We start from the raw sequence: 20,428 nt of genomic DNA on the forward strand, positions 1-20,428 counted from the left end.
TGCACAAGGATATGTGGCAGTTTGACAGGTGGACAACTTTCTTAGCTACCTTTTGAATCCCCTGAAGGCATTTCTCTGTAGGCTGAGAGTCACTGAGAATTTGCATATGTATGACCCTTTGAAGTAATGGATTAAAAGCTGCAGACTGAAGCCTCTTGTCTGTATTTGATTTGGCATTTGAAATTCAGTGGGGGCAAAAGGAATCCTGACAGCTTGCCCGCCATTTGAAAGGAAGGCAGTCTCACTAGCCTAACTTAAGGGGTGGGGGGAGGTCTCTGCTCTCTTGTGAGGTTTCTAGGTGCAGCTGTTCATGCAAGGCCAATCGGGTAGACCGTCTAAGTTCCGCCCCAGCCTTCTCCCTCTTTGCTCTGTGTCTGTGTCTGGCATCTATTAATTCAGACTCCCCAAACCCTGCCTCTCCCTGTTCGCTATCTCTCACGGGGGGTGGGGTGAAGAGGGACCCTCCTCCTTCAGCTGGACCTTTGAAACCTGAGGCGCCTGCCTAGCCATGTCTGGACTAGCCTGGGAAAATACCTCCCCCATGTCTGGTGGTTCTTTTTCAGAATCTGAACTACTCTCCCACTCCCTGTGCTCAGAAACACCCCTGACAGTGGCAGGCAGATGGGGGGAAGCTTTTGGGGGTGAAGGCTCAGGTGTGTGAGGGGCTGAGGTGGGTAGGTGGATGGGTCCATGGCTGGGCGAGTGCCTGGGGAAGGCGAGTGGGAATCTGGCACGGCCAAGTGGGTGACTTTGCCAGTGGAGGTGGGGGGAGGGAGCATTGGTAACACTTTGCCAAGGACCCGCTGGCCCTCCTTTCCCCCAGCCACCAATTGTTTTTTAGTTTCCTGGCTTTTGTGAAGTTTGTTCCCCATTCTGAAATGTTGAAATACTTCTTGTAAGGCTTAGCAACTGGCAGTAAGGGCTTTAGGCTAAAATAGGCTGGCATTTTTGGCCCTGTGCCTTTTGCCTTATGCCCCACCCACCATTGGAATGTGGCCCCCCTAAAGCTTCTCCAAAATGGAGATTCGCCTTCAGGCTGAAAAAGGTTCTCCACCTCTGCCCTAAAGGGAGCAGAAGATGTATGGGACTCTTCAAGTAGTTAAGATACACAAAACTGAATGAGACTTGCACCTTCCCTAGCAGGTGCCTCGCCTTTTGCAAACTCTGATACTGGCTTAATTGCCTGAGAGTCTGGACTTTGCTTCTGGGCTTTGACATGGGTTCCTTCTGTGGCTGACCTTTGCTATGCTCTTTGGTTTGCCTGTGCTTTGATTTCTTCTGTCAATAAGCCAAATATAGGCCTCTGCTTTCTGATGAAACCACCGCTTTCTCTGCCAGATTCTGCGTGGTTAGGTACCTGACTTCCGTCGTGGCTTGATTTTCTCTTCTAAGAGTGAGCGGAATATCTTGATCAGCTGCTGAACATTTGCTTCAATGGAGGTAATAGACTTCAGGAGATGTTCCTCCATCTCATCAATCAAGTCATCACTGGGAGCCATTTTACTCCTGAATTCAAGTGATTTCAGCATTTCATCTAGGCAAAATATTTAAACTCAGATGAGACAGCAGACAAACACCCATTATGTGAAATTAAAAATTGTCCTTTTAAAAACAATTCCGAACACACCAGTCCAACAATCAATTTAAGTGGTCAAACAATTTCCCCAGGACATCATTTTCTCTCTATATTCTGGAAAGGCCATGCTGGTCAAACCGTAGCTCAGTGGTTGAGCTCATGCTTTGTATGCAGAGAGGCCACAGGTTCAACCTAGTTAAAGGCTAAGGCAGCAAGTGCTGGGGAGGGCACCTCTCTCTGCCTGTATTCTGGAGGGCCACTGCCAGTCAGCGTAAATGAAACAGTGGTGGCTGGTGCCCATTGGGGCTAGTGGGGCAGGACAGCTAAAGGCAGGCAGAGCCAAGGAGTTGCAGTAGATGGAGCCAATGAGAGCAGGGGTTCATAGCAGAGGGGAGGGGGAACCCGGCCACAGTTGGGTGTTCAGTGCCCTGCCTGCCCAGAAATACCAGCCACCTCTGAGACAAAGCTAGACTAGATAAACAAGTTGTCTGACCTGGCGTAAGGCAGCTTCCTATAGTCGTATGCTTTCAGACTAATGACCTTTGCATGTATAGGGCTCAAAACTGGATCTGTAAAACAGCAACACTATATTGGCTACAATGTATATCCATAATGAATTCTGTGTCTATCCCACTTTAACAATATTTACAGGTAGCACAAAAACTGGGAGAGAAGATCGAATGGACTTTTTTAGTGCCTCATGTAAAAATGCTCCAAGGGCGCAATCCTATGCATATTTAGACAGAGAAAAGGCCTGCAACTCCCAGCATTCCCCAGCCAGGTTGGCTGGGGAATGCCGGGAGTTGTAGGCCTTTTTCTCTGTCTAAACATGCATAGGATTGCGCCCTAAAAGGCTATGCCAGTGATTCTCCAACTGTATGTGTGCAGGTGGGGGTTGTGCGGGATGACACAAGCCATCTGGAAGGCAATGCAAAGGTCTAAAGAGGGGTAGGATTCCGCAGTCGGCAGAACAGAGGAAGAGCCATGCTTGAACAGACCAAACACCTGTCTATTCTAGCATTGTGTTTGCCTAATAGCCAACCAGATGCGCATGGGAAGCTCGCAAGTGGAACATGATTGCAACAGCACCCTCCTGTTCTCGTTTCCCAGCAACTGGTACACGGAGGTATACTGTGTAATAGTGGAGGTAATATATAGCCATCATGAGTAGCAGCAGTAGCCTTATTCTCCATTAATTTGTCTAATCCCCTTTGTCCAAGTTGGCAGCCATCACTATATCTTGTGAAAGCAAATTCTATAGGGCAAAATCCAACATAGAGTAGACTTATTGAAATAAATGGAACTTAGTCGTGACTAACTTAAGTCCATTCATTTCAATTAGTTTACTCTAAGTAGGTTTTATGCTGGATTTTCCCATAGTTTGACTATGTGCTGTGTGAAGACAGGGCCGGCCCCACTATTAGGCAGAGTGAGGCAGCTGCTTCAGGCTGCAGATGCTGAGGGGTGGTGAGTTATGGTAAGTTTTGGAAGATAAAACTGTGCATGTCATGCTGCCTGCCCTGCTCCCCCTTGGTGAGCTTGCTGCCTTCAGGTGTAGTAAAGGACCAACTCCTATCACCAGTGTTGAAGTAAAATTTAATTGCCAGTCTTGTTGGCTTCTGAACATGGAATAGGGGAGTGCCATCTTGTCTGTTGGAGGTTCAGGCAGCAAAATGTCTTGTGTGAAGAGGTACTTTTGTCTATTCTGAATTTCATAGCATCCAGCTTCATTTGATGACCCTGGGTTCTAGTATTATGAGACAAGGAGAAAAACTACTCTTTCTCCACACTATGCATAATTGCATACACCTCTATCATGTCCCCGCTTGCCTTTTTTCTAAGCTAATAAGCCTCAAATATGGTAACCTTTCCTCACAGAAGAGTTGTTCCAGTCCCGTTATGATTTTGGTTGCCCATTTCTTCACCTTTTCCAGCTTGATAATATCCTTTTTTACATGGGGTAATCAGAACTGAACACAGTATTCCAAATGTGGTCATGCCATAGATTTGTATAAAGGCATTATGATATTGGGAGTTTTATTTTCAATGTATTTCCTAGTTACCCCCAACACAGAATTTGCTTTTCCCATAGCAGCAGCACACGGGGTCAATATTTTCATCAAGCTATCCACCACAACCCCACATTTACTTTATTGGTCAATTATTGCCAGCTCAGACCCCATCAGAGTATATGTGAAACTAGGTTTTTTGCCCCAACGTGCATCACTTTACACTTGCTTAAATTGAACTGCATTTGCCATATTAATATCCATTTGCCTAGGTTGGCGGTATCCTTTTGCAGCTCTTCACTGTTGCTTTAACCACTCCAAATTATTTGGTGTTGTCAGTGAACTTGGCCACCACACTGGTTAGCACTAACTTCAGATCATTTATGAACAAGTTAAAAATGCAACAGTTCCAGTACTGAACCTTGGGAGACCCCGCAGTTTACATCCCACCATTGCAGAACAGTCCATTTATTCCTCTCTGCTTTCTCTTTTGTGACCAGTTTATAATTCATAAGAGGACCTCTCCTCTTATTCTGTGACTGCTAAGTTTGCTCAGGACTCTTTGGTGAGGGGCTTCATCAAAACCCCATTCATTCATTCATTCATTCGTTCATTCATTTATTACATTTCTATACCGGCTTATAGCCATAGCTCTCTGGCTTTGAAATTCCAAGTAAGCAATGTCTACTGGATTACCCCTATCCACATGCTTGTAGATATTCTCAAAGAACTCCAAAAGGTTAGCGAGCCAGGATCTTTGTAGAAGCCATGTTGGCTTAACCTCAGCAAGGCCAATCCTTATATCAGGGGTGGACAACTGGGGGGGGGGGTCAGAGGGCCACTTTCCATCCCCTGGACACCCCCCTGCCCTGCTGCCAGTGCTGCCAGTGCTGCAGTGGCAGTAATTGGCAGTTTGTCACCAAATTTCGGCAGAGAAATGCTACGGAGGTGTAAAAGGGACAAATGTAGCTTATTTTCACGCTACATTTGTCCATTTTAAGCCTCTGTAGTGGTTTGCCACCAATTCCCCCCCCCCCGCCATGCAGCCAAATTTTTGCCCCTGCCAAGCCTGTGCAAAATTTCTAATGGGCATTGCTGCTTCCATGCTGCCATTAGCAATGTGGAAGCAGCAACGCCAATCGGCTGTGACAGTGGGTGGGGTGCTTGAGAAATTTGGCAGCACTGGTGTGGGAGGGAACATGGGGGCTGTATGTGGCTTGCGGGCTGCGGGTTCTGCACCCCCTGGTTTAGGGTAACTAGACATTTTACCTCTTTGTTGTGACTGTAACATGCATTTATCCAGTCTACGTGAGGGTAACTGAAGTCACCCATTACCTCTGGGGTTGGCAATGTGGCGTCTGTGGGCAACATTGGGCCCATAGACATTTCTTCCTGCACCCGCAAAATGCTTGTGATATTAAAAAAATAAGAAGTTTAAACTTAAAAAAGAAATGGTGGCAAGGAGCAATTCAACATTGTTAGAAAAAGATTGTCCTCTTATTCTTTGGCTGTCAGCTCTTTGCTAGACCTTTGAGCTATTAGTCATAATTATTGAGCCCACCGGACACATGTCCAGTGGGAATGTACATTTGTTAAAAAGGGAAGTCGTAAAACATGGTTAGGACAGGCACATAAGCATAATCACAAAAATAAACATGCTGACATTATCTCATTGTACATCTGCAGGTCATGCTTCTGCTGTGTCAGCTAGTAGCTTAGTCGGTTAAAATATCTTATCACTAGCAAAAATGTATAGGGGGCGGAGGTATAAAAAGACTTATGCACGCTTAGCTCGGGGTCCAGACTGCTCTGCACCCGTTTTGCAAAACGACTAATAAAATAGTGTTGAATCCACTGCTGCCTGCCTGGCATCCTTTCTTTCAACCAGAAGCAAGAACTTTTTATCTAACAATTTGGTGCCGTGACTTGGATCCTGCTTCGGGGTGCGTCCCCTTTGTGCTGAACCGAGGGGCCGTGGAGGAGAAGTGGCCACAGGCGGTTGTTTTACACTGCCTTCTCCTCACGTCGGCGGCGGTGAAGGCGCTTGGGGACCAATGCTAGAGGAAGAGGGAGATGTGATCACTCCTTTTAGGCACCGGCAGTGGATCAATAATGCAGCTGGATGCAGCTGCAGGCGGGACAGAAGAGGCCTTTGGGGTAAGTGGAACAGCTTACATTAGGGGATAAACGCGGGACGGTGGTGTGTTTGTGCTTGTGTGAGACGCCTACGGGCGAAGCGAGTGAGGAGCCCCGATCTGCATTTCCCTACCCTGGCGACGGGCTGGGTCAGAGGAGGGCGAAGTGCGAGACTTGTTGATTGAAATTACCACTGTCATGGGTGGGTCCCAATCCAAGCCTGAAGAAGAGTCCCCTATGCCCTTAGAGTGTTGTTTGCGCAATTGGTCACATTTTAAGCAAGATTATGGAACTAAGATGACAAAGGATCGCCTTGTCCTTCTTTGTGCCCGGGAATGGCCGGTATTAGAACCCAAATGGCCACCCGAGGGGTCTTTTGACCCAACCCTGGTATCTGTTGTGCATATAATAGTAACACAAAGGGGAAGTTGAGACCAGTTCTCCTATATCGATTCATGGGCAACTTGTGTGCCCCTTGGCGGCAGACCTGCTCCGTGGGTTGTTGAATGCATGTCCCTGGCCCTTCCCATGGTGGTCAAAAGGAAACCACCAAAAGAGGGACCACCTAGGGTCGTGGCCACGGCACCGGAGGACCCATTGCTTCCTCCTCCCTACGGGACAGCTGTCGCAGGGCGACCACACCCGTTACATGCACCACCATCTCCTGAGGAGCCCACTCGGCGGCCAAATGCCCCCGAGGAAGACATCTCTTGCGAAGTGGTGCCAGAGGACCCCGTCCCTCTAGTTGAGTTCCAGGACACTTTGCAAGATCGTCTAAATTCCCTTGAAAAAAGTTAAGAAATACTAGAGGACACATGGGGACCCTCGTCACAGGAAAGGGCCCCTGAAAAGGGCGGAGAGACAAAAGGGGGCCTAGCTACAATTTGCAAAAAGTCCTGACTTTAAAACAAGACAAAAACAAACCTCCTGCCGTGTTCCTCCAAAGGCTAAGGGAAGCCTTCGCCAAGTATACTGATATTGACTTGAATGACCCAAATAATTTAAAGATTCTCATGACTCAGTTCGTGGGAAATAGTTGCCAAGACATCAGAAAGAAGTTGCAGAAAGTTGAGAGGGGATTGGCGGCTGACCTAGGGGTTTTAGTAGAGGTAGCTCAGAAAGTTTATGAAAGACAAGAGGCACGCAAAGCTCCTCGCTGTGGTTCTCAGACCCGACAAAGGAGGAGCTAAAAAGAGAAGAAAAGGAGGGAGGAAGGGGTCCTCCCTGAGAAGAGACCAGAGTGCCTTCTGTAAGAAAATTAGGCACTAGAAGTGTGACTATGAAGCCTTGAAGCAAAGAGAGAGAGGAGGGTGCGGGGGGGGGGGAGAAAGGATTTTGCATGAACAAGAAAGAGACTAAGACAGACCGGGGCCCGGCCCCCTCTTAGCTGTCTCTGAGGCAAGACGGGACCCCATAGTCAAAATTAAAGTTGGGGGCCGCTCCTACAATGCCCTTGTAGATACAGGGGCCGCCCTGTCCATCCTCCCCCCTTAGCCAACCACCAACGGGAAGTGGGGGATCTACCACCATAATGGGGGTTGAGGGAAGGGCAACCCGAGTGCCCCTTTCTTATCCCTTGCTCACCAAGGTTGGGAAAACACACCTAGAACACGCCTTTGTCTGTAACCCCTCCTGTCCGGTGGCATTGTTAAGAAGGGACTTATTGACTAAGCTCCAAATTGAGATTGCTTTCACTTCTGACGGAAGGATAGAAGTACGGCTTCCCCTCTTTTGGATTCTCCTGATGCAAGCAGGGAGTCTATTGCAAAGGTCTCGAGCAAACTGGGCTCCGTCAGTCTGTGTGCCATCAGCCATTCCAGCTCTTCTGCTGACATTGGGGCCAACAACTTCCATGGCAACTACGCCTTTGAGGGCATTGGTGATGAAGACCTCTAGGGGCCCTGCCCTGACGCAACTCTGTGGGATGTAAAATCTCCTCCTGGGTGGATCTCCATGTGCCTCAACCCCAGCCAGCTGCCCACCCTCTTGTCTACATGGATGGGGAGACGGCGCGACCGCTGTATGAGGCGCTGCAAAAAGATAAATTAGATAAATGGAAATGGACTAAAAAAAATGAATAAGTCTTTCCTCAGTCTCAAAGCTGCCCTTGTGTTGCCACCTGCCCTAGCCATACCAAATCCCAGTCGACCATTTAGACTCTATGTGCATGAGAATAAAGGCGTAGCCTCGGGAGTAATTTGCCAGCAAAAGAGCCCCTCCTGGAGGCCGGTGGGATATTACTCCAAGGTCCTTGATGTCGTGGCAAGAGGCTGGCCGAGTTGCTTAAGGGCAAATAAGGCCGCAAAGAGGGCAGCCAAGGAAAGAATTCAAGGGACATTTCTCATCTTACCCAGAAGAGAGGAGCCCCCCACATACTCCCCTTCCAAGTTACAGATGGCGCAAGAACACAGAGTAAGTCCCCGTGGCGACAGATGGATCCAGATGACAGATGGGAGGCTGCTCCTACCACAGACCCTGCAGGGAGCTATCTTAGAGCAAGTGCATCATTCTCTTGGACACCCTGGGGCATCAGCCATGATTGACTATTGCAAGAGGCTGTTCGTCTCTCCTGGCCTAACTGTACGCGCCCATCGATTAGCAGCAACATGTGAGGTTTGCCAGAAAATTAATTCCCCCAGGGCACCCCCACCACCAAGGGGAGGGCGACCATGGGTGTATTATCCCTTCCAGAGGGTGCAGATTGATTTTGCTGAAATGCCACCCTGTAGGGGTTACAGGTATTTGCTTGTAATAGTGTGTCAAATGACAGGGTGGGTAGAGGCATCTCCATGTAGAAACTGCCAAGCTAAAACTGTTGTTGTTAAGTTGTTACAGGAGGTGGTGCTCCGGTTCTCCCTGCCTGAAGTTATAGAGTCCGATCAGGGCTCACACTTCACCTCAGTTATTACACGGAGGCTGGCACAGGCTCTGGGAGTAGAGTGGCACTTACATTGCCCCTGGAAACCCCAGGCGAGTGAACAGGTTAAAAGAACTAATCGGAGTCTCAAGGAGACCCTAACCAAGCTCCAGCAAGGGGTAAAGCTTACTTAGATTGAGGCTTTGCCAATAGCTCTAACAAAGCTTCAAAGAATGCCAAGAAAAGACATAAAGTTGTCCCCCTTTGAGCTAATGTTTAGATTCCCGCCCCGGGTACACGGCGGAAGGAGGGAAGAAGTCAAGTGGGAAATGGGGGATCAGATGTTGAGGGGCCAGTTGACTTCTCTATAGTCCGTTCTTTCACAGCTACGAGCTTACTCCGTCCCATTCCAGAGGTTGCCGCTAGATGCTCCCATCCATCTCTTCCAGCCGAGAGACAAAGTGTTGTTGAAAAAGTAGAATAAAGAAGCTCTAAAAGAAGGGTGAGAAGGGCCTACCTGGTGGGACCAACCAGCCGTTCATGTGTGAAACTTGTAGGTTCTAGCAAATGGACACATTGCAGCCGGTTAAAGCCATTTAGATAACCCCTGCCTCCTCCTGTCACCTGGAAAGAACAGGAGGACACGGGCAACAGTCCTCTGCTCCCTGGCACCCCCCCGGAAGCTGCCAGGGACACAGGCGAAGAAGCCATCCAGGAGCCACAATCGCCTCTTGTTTATAAATCCCAGCGATTAATTGAAACTGCTTTGTCAAAACAAATGCTCTTGCTTTATTGTGCTGATAAAGAAACTCCATTTTAAAATGCTTTAAGACATGAGTAAAGACTTAAAGGAGGGAATTGTTAGAAAAAGATTGTCCTCTTATTCTTTGGCTGTCAGCTCTTTGCTAGACCTTTGAGCTATTAGTCATAATTATTGAGCCCACCGGACACATGTCCAGTGGGAATGTACATTTGTTAAAAAGGGAAGTCGTAAAACATGGTTAGGACAGGCACATAAGCATAATCACAAAAATAAACATGCCGACATTATCTCATTGTACAACTGCAGGTCATGCTTCTGCTGTGTCAGCTAGTAGCTTAGTCGGTTAAAATATCTTATCACTAGCAAAAATGTATAGGGGGCGGAGGTATAAAAAGACTTATGCACGCTTAGCTCGGGGTCCAGACTGCTCTGCACCCGTTTTGCAAAATGACTAATAAAATAGTGTTGAATCCACTGCTGCCTGCCTGGCATCCTTTCTTTCAACCAGAAGCAAGAACTTTTTATCTAACAACATGAAGTGCTGGCCTTCAGCCGCCCACCATCTTTTTATTCCCCAGAGTGACTTTTGGCCTTACATTCTTAGGTAGAAAACATGGCAGCCAGATGGAAGCCAGTACCTCACTTTGAAGCACTCCTGGCGACCACCCACAACAGTAACAAGGCACTTGCTGGAATTGCCTGGTGAGAGGGAAGTGGGTGAGGGGAACCTTGAAGGGGTGGAGGAGGGAGGAAGCAGGGAAATGGGGGTTACAGGTGACCTGACTGGGGCAGGGAGGAAAACAGTGAGAAGGAGACAGGCAGAGTGGGACTGGGGTGGGGAGAGCTGCAGAGAGTGATGGGAGTGGGTGGGGAGTCCAGGACTGGGATGGAAGAAGGAAGCAGGGGGCTGGGATGGGTGACAAGGTGATCATGGGGGGGTTGAGGTGGGCAGCAGGATGTTTTGTGGGGAGAAAGCAGGGCTAGGGTCTTTTCCTTTCTCTGAGTTTGATGTGTTTTTGTGAGTCTGCAGTGTGGAGTGTGCAGATTTCATCTGGTTTGAGAATGGAAGTGTGTAGATTTTATCTGGATTCAGAGTGGAATCTGAGAGAGAACTGTGGGTTCAAAGGAGTGTTTGATTTTGCCTGAAAGAGAAGCCACTATGTGTGAAACCCAGAGTTCACAACCCAACAACAAACCATGGGTTCTCTTTCTGGGTTTTTCATGGTTAACAAATCATGATTTGTTAGGATGGCTGCATTCACACATCACAACAAACCAGAATTAAAACAACCCATACCATGGGTTAGTGTTGTGTGTGAACCAGGCCTTATTATATACCACTTTGTGTGCCCAATGAGGAAAAGTGGTATATATGTTTATTTAAAAATGAATATTAATATATATTTCCCCCTTTTCTACCCATGTGGATGGGTGGATGGGTGTTGGGGGTGCAGTGGCTTATAGCCCTATTGCTGATTCTCCGCTGCTTCTGTGGAGCTCAGCAAAGTTTCCATGTTCTTTTGGCTTTCCAGAAGATGAAATTTTGTCAGAGTATCCCTTCCTACTTCCATCGTCATGGAACTTACTGCAGGCTTTGAGTGACTCCAGAACCATTTGTAATTCCTGTGCTTTGAACACACTGTCATCTAGCGCATCAGCAATTCGATCTAGTAAATGAGATCGACGACTTCTCCCTTCCCATGTTTGTGAGAATTGGTACTCCTTTTCTGTCTCAGGGTCAATGCCATCATCCTTTTTGTAGCGTTCGTAGACCCGGTTGACATTGTCCAGAATGTTATAGAGCTTCTTAGAAACCTCCTGTAAGGACAGAATGAGGATGAATGCAACAGGAGGGCAAATACAGAAGGTGTTTTAGGAGCTCACTTCTCCATTACGCAACTCCCTTCCCTCTTCAGCCTCTTCTGGAGCACTTGCTGGAAGCTTTACAGCAGGACGTTTTCAGTTAGTCTGGCTTCTGGTGGAAAGAGTGAACCTTTAAGGTTCTGGGATATTAGTAAATGTTTCAGAGCAAGCTACCTGCTCTGAGTCCTGAGGACAGTGGGGGATAGAAATCTGTATTACTAACTAACTAACTAACTAACTAACTAACTAACTAAGACTTGTGCCAAAGAGATAACAGTGATGGCTACTAGCTTAGATGGCTTTAAGAGGGGGATGGATAAATTAATGGAAGATAGGTCTAACAGCAACTAATAGTCAAGATGGCTAGGTGGCACTTTCAGATTCAGAGGCAGTGTACTTATGAATATCGTTACTTGGGAACAACAGCAAAAAAAGGCCCATTGCTTTCAAGTCCAGCTTGTATATTTCCTGTAGGCATCTGACTGGCCACTGTGGGAAGCAGGATGTTGGCTAGATGGATCTTTGGGCTTGATCTACACTACTGCTTTATAGTGGTATTAAAGTGCACTGATAACTGTTGGGGCACATTGCACATTCGATATACTGCTTTGGTAGCGTTATTTCCTGCTTTTTATTCCGCATTATCCAAAAAAACACAAAAAATGTCATTATGTGTCCTATGAGGTATCAATGCGCAAGAGGGATATAGCATTACCATGATGGGATTGTAATGATATGACACAAGGTTAGATCTGGCCGTCTGATCCAGCAGGGCTGTTCTTAACAGCTGATAGGAGCCTTTTCACATTGCAAGCTCTAGGGAGGCATCCAGTAACACAGCAGACTTGATAAATAAACAAATAAAAGGATCAAATCTAGTGTTTTTTTTAATCAATTACCTGCAAAGGTCAGGATGAGCCCCACTTTTTATTTCTTGCCACCATATCATTTTCTCAGTGAGGTTTGGGCATGCTCAGCAGGGCTAGCCCAAGGCATTTGGCTTCCTGAGGTAGAGCAGCAAATAGCACATCTCCCCCTCAAGCTGGTGCCTATTACTCAAGGCCAGCCAAATTATTTTGGCACCATGGTGGACAATCCCACAAGCACCTCTCCCTGTCCTTGGCAATAAAAACACAATAATAATTTAAATAACTAACAATTTGTTGCCCTTTCATGACATCCAGAATCATCTCCCTGAAGTGGCTACCGTACTCTGCTGAGTAGGGGCAGTCCTGATGCTCAAGGTGTGAGAAGAATTGTGTTTCATGTACCACTGATCCACCATGGGTCCATGGTGGAAACTTGGATGTTCTGTTGTAAAGGGCTGTACATACTTAGTCTCCTCATCCATCAAACTGTCCAGGGCAGGATTTCAAGTTTTTCTATACATACCTTCTTTGCTCTTTCTAGCTGTGCCATCTCAATTTTGTCCAACACATTCTTCACAGAAGGAGGAATTTCAATCTTGGGACTAGGGGAAGAGTCAATTTTGGCCACAACTTTTGGCTTAGTTTCAACATCAGTTTCTGTTTCATTTTCACTTGCACTTCCTGATTTTGATGAAGATGATGATGATTCAGTGGCATCTTTTTTGGGAACAACAGATGGCAGCTTTTCCCATGCAACAAACTTTTGGAAATCCATGACAGCAACACAGAGTGAGTGAGATAAGTGTCCTTGTACTATGTTAGTTATTAGCTGGGCAGGTGTGGGCGTGGGGGATGAGAATTAATTTTCAAAAAGCTGTTAAGCAGAAAATCATCTCCAGGAGACTAGCAGATTCTGTTTATCTAGTTGATGTCACAGTTGCCATTCCACAGCTTCTTAACCATGACATCACCACGCAGGCAATGGCCATTTGCATATAAAGAAGCCCCAAGAAACTGAAATTGATAGTTCTATGCACTGAATAGAGAGTTCCACATGCAACACGTCCCCTAATGCAACACTGCACTAAAAAGACAATGTAGTGCATTACTTAAATAATTCAGCAGTAGACTATTCCATTTCCAAGCTTGACTGGAGATAAGCAGAAAAAGGTTCTCATGCTTTATCTCAGCAATAGAGAGAGTGTAGTTCATTTTAAATTCTTGTTTGTGTTGAATACATTCCCCTGTTCTTGAAGAAGCCAGTGTGTGTGAGTCACTGGCTCCTGCTAGATGTCCTACTGCCACAATCAAAAGGTCCTTTAACAAATGCATATTTTGAGAACATGCACAAGTTTGTGCAAGTACAGCGGGGTACCGCAGGGCTCAGTCCTGGGCCCAGCACTCTTCAACATTTTTATTAATGACTTGGAGGAGGAGGTGCTGGGAATGCTTATCAAATTTGCAGATGACAGAAATTGGGCGGGATAGCTAATACCCTGGGAGACAGAAACAAAATTCAAAGTGATCTTGATAGGCTGGAGCGCTGGGCAGAAAACAACAGAATGACATTTAATAGGGATAAATGCCAAGTTCTGCACCTAGGAAAAAGAAACCAAATGCACAGTTGCAAGATGGGTGATACTTGGCTCAACAACACTACAAGTGAGAAGGATCTTGGAATTGTTGTAGGTCACAAGCTGAATATGAGCCAACAATGTGATGTGGCTGCAAAAAAGGCAAATGCTATTTTGGGCTGCATTAATAGAAGTACAGCTTCCAAATCACATGAAGTACTAGTTCCCCTCTGCTCAGCACTGGTTAGGACTCATCTTGAGTACTGTGTCCAGTTCTGGGCACCACACTTTAAGAAGTATGGAGACAAGCTGGAGAGGGTTCAGAGGAGGGTAACGAAGATGATCAGGGGACTGGAAACAACACCCTATGAGGGTAGACTGAAAGAAATGGGTATGTTTAGCCTTGAGAAGAGAAGACTGAGGGGAGATATGATAGCACTCCTCAAGAACTTGAAAGATTGTCACAGAGAGGAAGGCCAGGGTCTTTGCTTGATCATCCCAGAATGCAGGACACAGCATAATGGGTTCAAGTTACAGGAAGCCAGATTCCGGCTAAACATCAGGAAAAACGTCCTGACTGTCAGCAAAACGACAATGGAACCAATTACCTAGGGAGGTGTTGGGCTCTCCCACACTGCAGGCATTCAAGATGAGGCTGGACTGCCATCTGTAAGGGATGCTCTGACTTGGATTCCTGCACTGAGCAGGGGGATGGACTCCATGGTCTTATAGGCCCCTTCCAACTCTACTATTCTATGCTTCTATGTGTCTAGAGGAGTACATTTGGTAACAGAAGATATTTTCTTACGTTATTTACAATTGGCTCAGAAATATAAATGTGAATTAAGACATCAGTGGCTTTAGATGCAATGGATATTATTAATGGATATTTTTGGACCAAATGCTTGTGCTTCATCCTCTTCTCTGATCATTGAATATGTTTTAGAGTCTGTTGTAAAATGGCAACACAGTAATTATAATGAGTTCAATGGGAATTAATTGCAGATATACATCGGACTGCAATTTAGGAACATAAGTAAACATATATGGAAGGAGCTACACAACTGATTCCCCCCCAAATTCTATTTAGAACATTTAAGTTGGAGACTCCGGAGGACATGTGTGTGTGTGAATAAACTATTGGGAAATCCATGCACTGTATCACAGCACCGGGTGACTGCTGAGCTCTGACCACTGGCTTGGTGAGAAGAAAGCTGCTCCTCTACCCCAAAGCCTGAGAAATCCTGCATGGGGGAGAGGTATTTTTACCTTTCCTTCCTAGCGGTGTACTAGAGAGGGGTGTGTGTGTGTATCCTGGAGTTGGGGGAGGTGCTTGCCTCATGGTGTGCATCTTGGACCCTAGTTTCAGTCTTTCTTCCAGGGTATTATAAGCTATTAGAGGGTTTACTCCTTTTACAGGTGAAAAAGTACTTTAGGGGCAATGAACTGGGATTGGAAGAAGCACTTTCCCACTTATCCTAACTAATCTCCCTCATTAAAGTGCATAATATCCTGACGGACTGGGGAGAGAGGATTAGAGTTGTGGGGTGTACACCTCATAGCATGCATCTCCTAACCCTGATGCTCTACCTATCTCCAGGGTGCTATAAATTGGTGGGACACAGTCAGGCCAATTTCCTCCCTTCAATTTTCCTTCAACTGGTGCTCAACAGCCCTCAGCAATCTCTTCCTGCTAGAGGGCAATCAACATGCTCAGTCCTTAGCCATCTGTTTGGGGTTTTCTTCTTTTTCTTTTAGTTACAAACAAATATTTTCCCCCATAGCTGAGGAGCCCCCCCTTAATAAACAGGAACCCCTATCTTCTCTGTCTAAGGGTGACACCAATTTGCTGCCCTGCTGGTAGAAATGGGCCCACAAAGTTCACTATTAGTTTAGAGAATTCTGGATTGCCCTGAGGGACTGGTAGAGAAATCTTGCAGATGACAGTAAATGTTGCCACTGCAAGGCCCCCAGTATTCCCTAAGTTATGTTATTGGGGGTGGGGAACGGAATGTTGTAAGATGGCACCATTCTGTCAAGAAGCCTTTTCACATTGTAATATGATATCTAGGTTGCTTCTACACTAGCCTCTTATCTGGCATTGTTCTCTCACTTTTAATAGGGAGTTCCGCACAATGTCACTGCCAGAATCGGTGCATTCCAATGTTCTCTGTGTTGCTCTTCCATGTTCTTTGAGACCTGATTTGTTCCTAATAGGTGGTGCATTACACAGAAGCAACCTTATGGTAGCTGTACAGGTTGCACCTGCTTTTTCTATGCTCCCTTAGTTGTCATATGTGTCTGGTAAAGAACCAAGAGAAGCTTTTTCTTATGAGATTGAAGTTTATTGCTTGTTTCCATTTCCGTATTCAGTACAGAACTGCATGAGCAGCCTGAATAAGGAACTGAAGTTCATAAGCACCTGCACCCCCAATATGTTTTGGGCTACGTTGTATCATATACCTCCATGATTGGGAGACTGTTCTCTCTAGTCAAAAACACTGTTTTGTACAAGGCCATACTTACAGATAAAGAGCTAGGGATTTTTTATCTCAACATAAGCTTTAGCTCACCCCAAATGACACAACCACACCATCGGGAAACTGTCCCTAGCATTGTTTCTGGCACGATACTTTGCTTAGTGCAAATAACTCTTAGGAAAGCCACCCCCATGTCAATAATTGCCAAAGTGTAAATGAATAAGGTAGTGAGGTGCATCCCAAAATAATTGTTGGGCCACCCAAAATCATGCAGTGACACACCCAGAAGACTGTTGTCTTTGAGATACCCTAGCAGTACGCTGAGTCCAGCATTTCCTTTTTGTGCAAGGGACTGTCAAGTGTGCTCAGCCCATAACAATCTTTGCAAATACACATATAATTAAATAAGGAACTGAGAGGTTTGGTCTTAAAGATAGTATTTGGGGGAAATTCCCAGTTTCTTATTCATAAGTGTGGTCTGTGGTCATCCTGCATTAAAGCACAAAAATACTTTTGTGAAAGAATTTGTGGGAGAAAATGCTGGCACAGCTTAAAGGTCATGGAGATACATGATATGCGTTAGCCCAAAGTTCAGTTTGGTGCAGGGCTGCATAAACTTTAGTTCCTTATTCAGGCTACTCATGCAGCTCTGTATTCACGAAGTACGGGGAAGAAGGAATCAACTTCAATCTTGTCCTGTCTTTCAAACTTCCCAGGAATCACACTTTGCACATCTTCAGTTAAAGTTTATAAAAAGTATCAGCTAAATAAAGTTGCTATGAAATGACCGAGACCAAGACTGTACAGTACTTTTGCACACAAAAAGTGATGGATACATAAAAAAAAAAAGAATAATTCCAACTAGAACTTGGCTTATTAGCTGGATGTCATAATTCTATCTTACCTTTTCCTTCTTTTCAGATAACACCCTGTGATGATGGTTCTATAATGAAGTAACAATATTTTGCTGGTGATCTTCAAAGTTGTAGTGCGTTTGAAATCCTGCAGTTATTTGTGGCTGTAATGTACCAGTATGCAGCATATGTACTATGTAACTTCTCAGACATGGGTACTTCTCAATTAGGCAAAGCTGCACATTTTAATGCAGCAAAATCTTTGCAAATCTTTGTTTCTGTGCCCAGTTTGTGTAGGGCTGCTTGCAGGACATTTCTCTTGCTTCCTTTCAGTCACCCCCGTGCATTAAAATTAAAAAGACCTTAAAATTTATTAAGTACCTTAAGTGCACAATCCTATGCATGTTTACACAGGAAAAAAAAGTCCTACACCTCCCAGCATTCTCCAGTCAGCATAGCTGGCTGGGGAATGCTGGGAGTTTTAGGACTTTTTCTGTCTAAAGATGTATAGGATTGCACCCTAAAATGCATTTTGACATAGACTTTCATGGACTTCACTTCATCTTATACAACTATTAGTGCAATCCTATTAAGTCTACTAAGAAGAAAGCCCATTGACCTGGATTTGACTTAAGAACATAAGAACAGCCAAAGGTTTATCTAATCCAGCATTCTGTTCCCACATGCAGCTGGTGGCCAACCAGCTGCATGTAGGAATTCTGCAAGTAGAACATGAGTGCAATAGCACTCTCCCGCTTGTGTTCCCCAGCACTGGTATACAAAGGCATACTGCCTCTGATACTGGAGGTAATATAGAGCTATCAGGTCTAGTAACCATTTATAGCATTATCCTTCATGAATTTGGGTAATCCCTTTTAAAAATTGCCCAAATCGGTGGCTATAATTCCCTCTTGTGGTAGCAAATTCCATAGTTTAACTATGTTTTAAGAGAGGAAGTACTTCTTTTTATCTGTCCTGAATCTCCCAGCCACCATTGAGCTTTATGGTATGACCCCAGGTACTAGTATTATGAGAAAAAGTCTCCCTATCTAGTTTCTCCACACCATGCATAATTTTGTACATCTCTATCATGTTCCTGTGCACTTACCTTTTTTCTAAGCTAAACACTCCCAAGCGTAACCTTTCCTCATAAAGGAGTTGTTCAAGGCCCTTTATAAATTTGGTTGCCCTTTTCTATACCTTTTCCAACCCTAATACCCTTTGTGAGGTGCAGTGGCCAGAACTGTACACAGTATTCCAAGTGTGGTCACACCACAGATTTATATAAGGACAGTATAATATTGGCATATTTATTTTCCGTTCCTTTTCTAATAATGCCCAACATGGAATTTGCCTTTTTCACAGCAGCCACACCCTGGATTGACATTTTAATTGAGCAATCCCCCATAACCCTCTCCAAGGCTGGCTGTAGAAACCCTGTCCATCGGTGAGTGGCTGGATGGAAATTATTAAGCTGAACCCTGACAAAACTGAAGTACTTTTGGTGGGAGACAAGGGGAGGTCGGGGGATGTTGACCTGGTGTTTAATGGGGTGCGGCTACCCCTGAAGGACCAGATCTGCAGTCTGGGGGTCATTTTAGACTCCCAGTTGTGCATGGAGGCTCAGGTGTGAGCTGTGAGCCAGTCAGTGCTGTACCAACTCCAGCTGATATGGCGGCTGCACCCCTACCTCCCTAACCATCTTCTCCCCTCAGTAGTTCATGCCCTGGTCTCCTCTCACCTTGTTGTTGTTCAGTCGTTCAGTCGTGTCCGACTCTTCGTGACCCCATGGACCATAGCACGCCAGGCCTTCCTGTCCTGCGCTCTCTCCCGGAGCGTGCTCAAGTTCATATTCATTGCATCGGTGATGCTATCTAGCCATCTCATCCTCTGCCGTCCCCTTCTCCTTTTGCCTTCAGTCTTTCCCAGCATCAGGGTCTTTTCCAGAGACTTTTCTCTTCGCATTAGGTGGCCAAAATATTGGAGCTTTAGCTTCAGTATCTGTCCTTCCAATGAGCACTCAGGGTTGATTTCCTTTAGGATGGACTGATTTGACCTCCTTGCAGTCCAGGGAACTCGTAAGAGTCTTCTCCAGCACCACAGTTCGAAACCATCAATTCTTCGGCGCTCAGCCTTCTTTATAGTCCAGCTTTCACAGCCATACATTACTACTGGGAAAACCATAGCTTTGATTAGACGGACCTTTGTCGGCAAGGTGATGTCTCTGCTTCTTACTATGCTGTCTAGGTTTGCCACAGCTTTCCTCCCAAGGAGCAAGCGTCTTTTAATTTCATGGCTACAGTCACCGTCTGCGGTGATCTTGGAGCCCAAGAAAGTAAAATCTGTCACTGCTTCCATTTCTTCCCCTTCTATATGCCAGGAAGTGATAGGGCCAGATGCCATGATCTTAATTTTCTTAATGTTGAGTTTCAAACCAGCTTTTGCACTCTCCTCTTTCACCCTCAACAAGAGGCTGTTTAGATCCTCTTCGCTTTCTGCCATTAGGGTGGTATCATCTGCATATCGGAGGTTGTTGATAATTCTCCTAGCAATCTTAATTCCGACCTCTGATTCATCCAGCCCAGCATTTCTCATGATGTACTCTGCATATAAGTTAAATAAGCAGGGTGACAATATGCAGCCTTGTCGTACTCCTTTCCCAATTTTGAACCACTCAGTTGTTCCATGTCTGGTCCTTACTGTTGCTTCTTGACCCTCGTACAGGTTTCTCAGGAGACAGGTAAGGTGGTCTGGTACTCCCATCACTTTAAGAATTTGCCACAGTTTGTTGTGATCCACACAATCAAAGGCTTTAGCGTAGTCAATGAAGCAGAAATAGACATTTTTCTGGAATTCTCTTGCTTTCTCCTTGATGCAGCGAATGTTGGCGATTTGATCTCTAGTTCCTCTGCCTCTTCGAAACCCAGCTTGTACTTCCGGTAGTTCTCGGTTCGCATACTGATGAAGCCTAGCTTGTAGGATTTTGAGTATCACCTTGCTGGCATGTGAAATGAGCGCAATTGTGCAGTAGTTTGAACACTCTTTGGCATTGCCCTTCTTTGGAATTGGAATGTAAACTGACCTTTTCCAGACTTGCGGCCATTGTTGAGTGTTCCAAATTTGTTGGCATGTTGAATGCAGCACTTTAACAGCATCATCTTTTAGGATTTTAAATAGCTCAGCTGGAAGACTGTCATCTCCGCTAGCTTTGTTGTTACTAATGCTTCCTAAGGCCAACTTGATTTCACTGTCGAGGATGTCCGGCTCAAGTTCAGTGACCACACTATCACAGCTATCAGGGACATTCAGATCTTTCCTGTATAGTTCTTCTGTGTATTCTTTCCACCTCTTCTTAATCTCATCTGCTTCTGTTAGGTCCCTGGACAAAGAAGGTCCCTGCCTTCTTTGTCCTTTATCATGCCCGTCTTCGCACAAAATGTTCCCTTG

At 45.6% G+C, this 20,428-nt stretch overlaps 1 protein-coding gene across 1 annotated transcript in view; it reads right to left on the reverse strand.

The window, feature by feature from the left end:
* The window catches only part of LOC146353730 (uncharacterized), a 29,089-nt gene extending 16,241 nt beyond the window's left edge, over positions 1-12,848 (reverse strand). Inside the window, exons 1-4 of the mRNA XM_084829769.1 lie at positions 12,597-12,848; positions 10,931-11,159; positions 8,240-8,242; positions 1,358-1,534 (exon numbers count right to left, since the gene is read on the reverse strand). Coding sequence (XP_084685895.1) covers positions 1,358-1,534; positions 8,240-8,242; positions 10,931-11,159; positions 12,597-12,848 — 661 coding nt within the window. The remainder of the gene's footprint in view (positions 1-1,357; positions 1,535-8,239; positions 8,243-10,930; positions 11,160-12,596) is intronic.
* Positions 12,849-20,428: the final 7,580 nt, after the last annotated feature.

This window comes from Heloderma suspectum, chromosome 2 (genome assembly GCF_057233095.1).
Source record: "Heloderma suspectum isolate Gila_16-S chromosome 2, 16-S_ref, whole genome shotgun sequence".
Classification (NCBI taxonomy): domain Eukaryota; kingdom Metazoa; phylum Chordata; class Lepidosauria; order Squamata; family Helodermatidae; genus Heloderma; species Heloderma suspectum.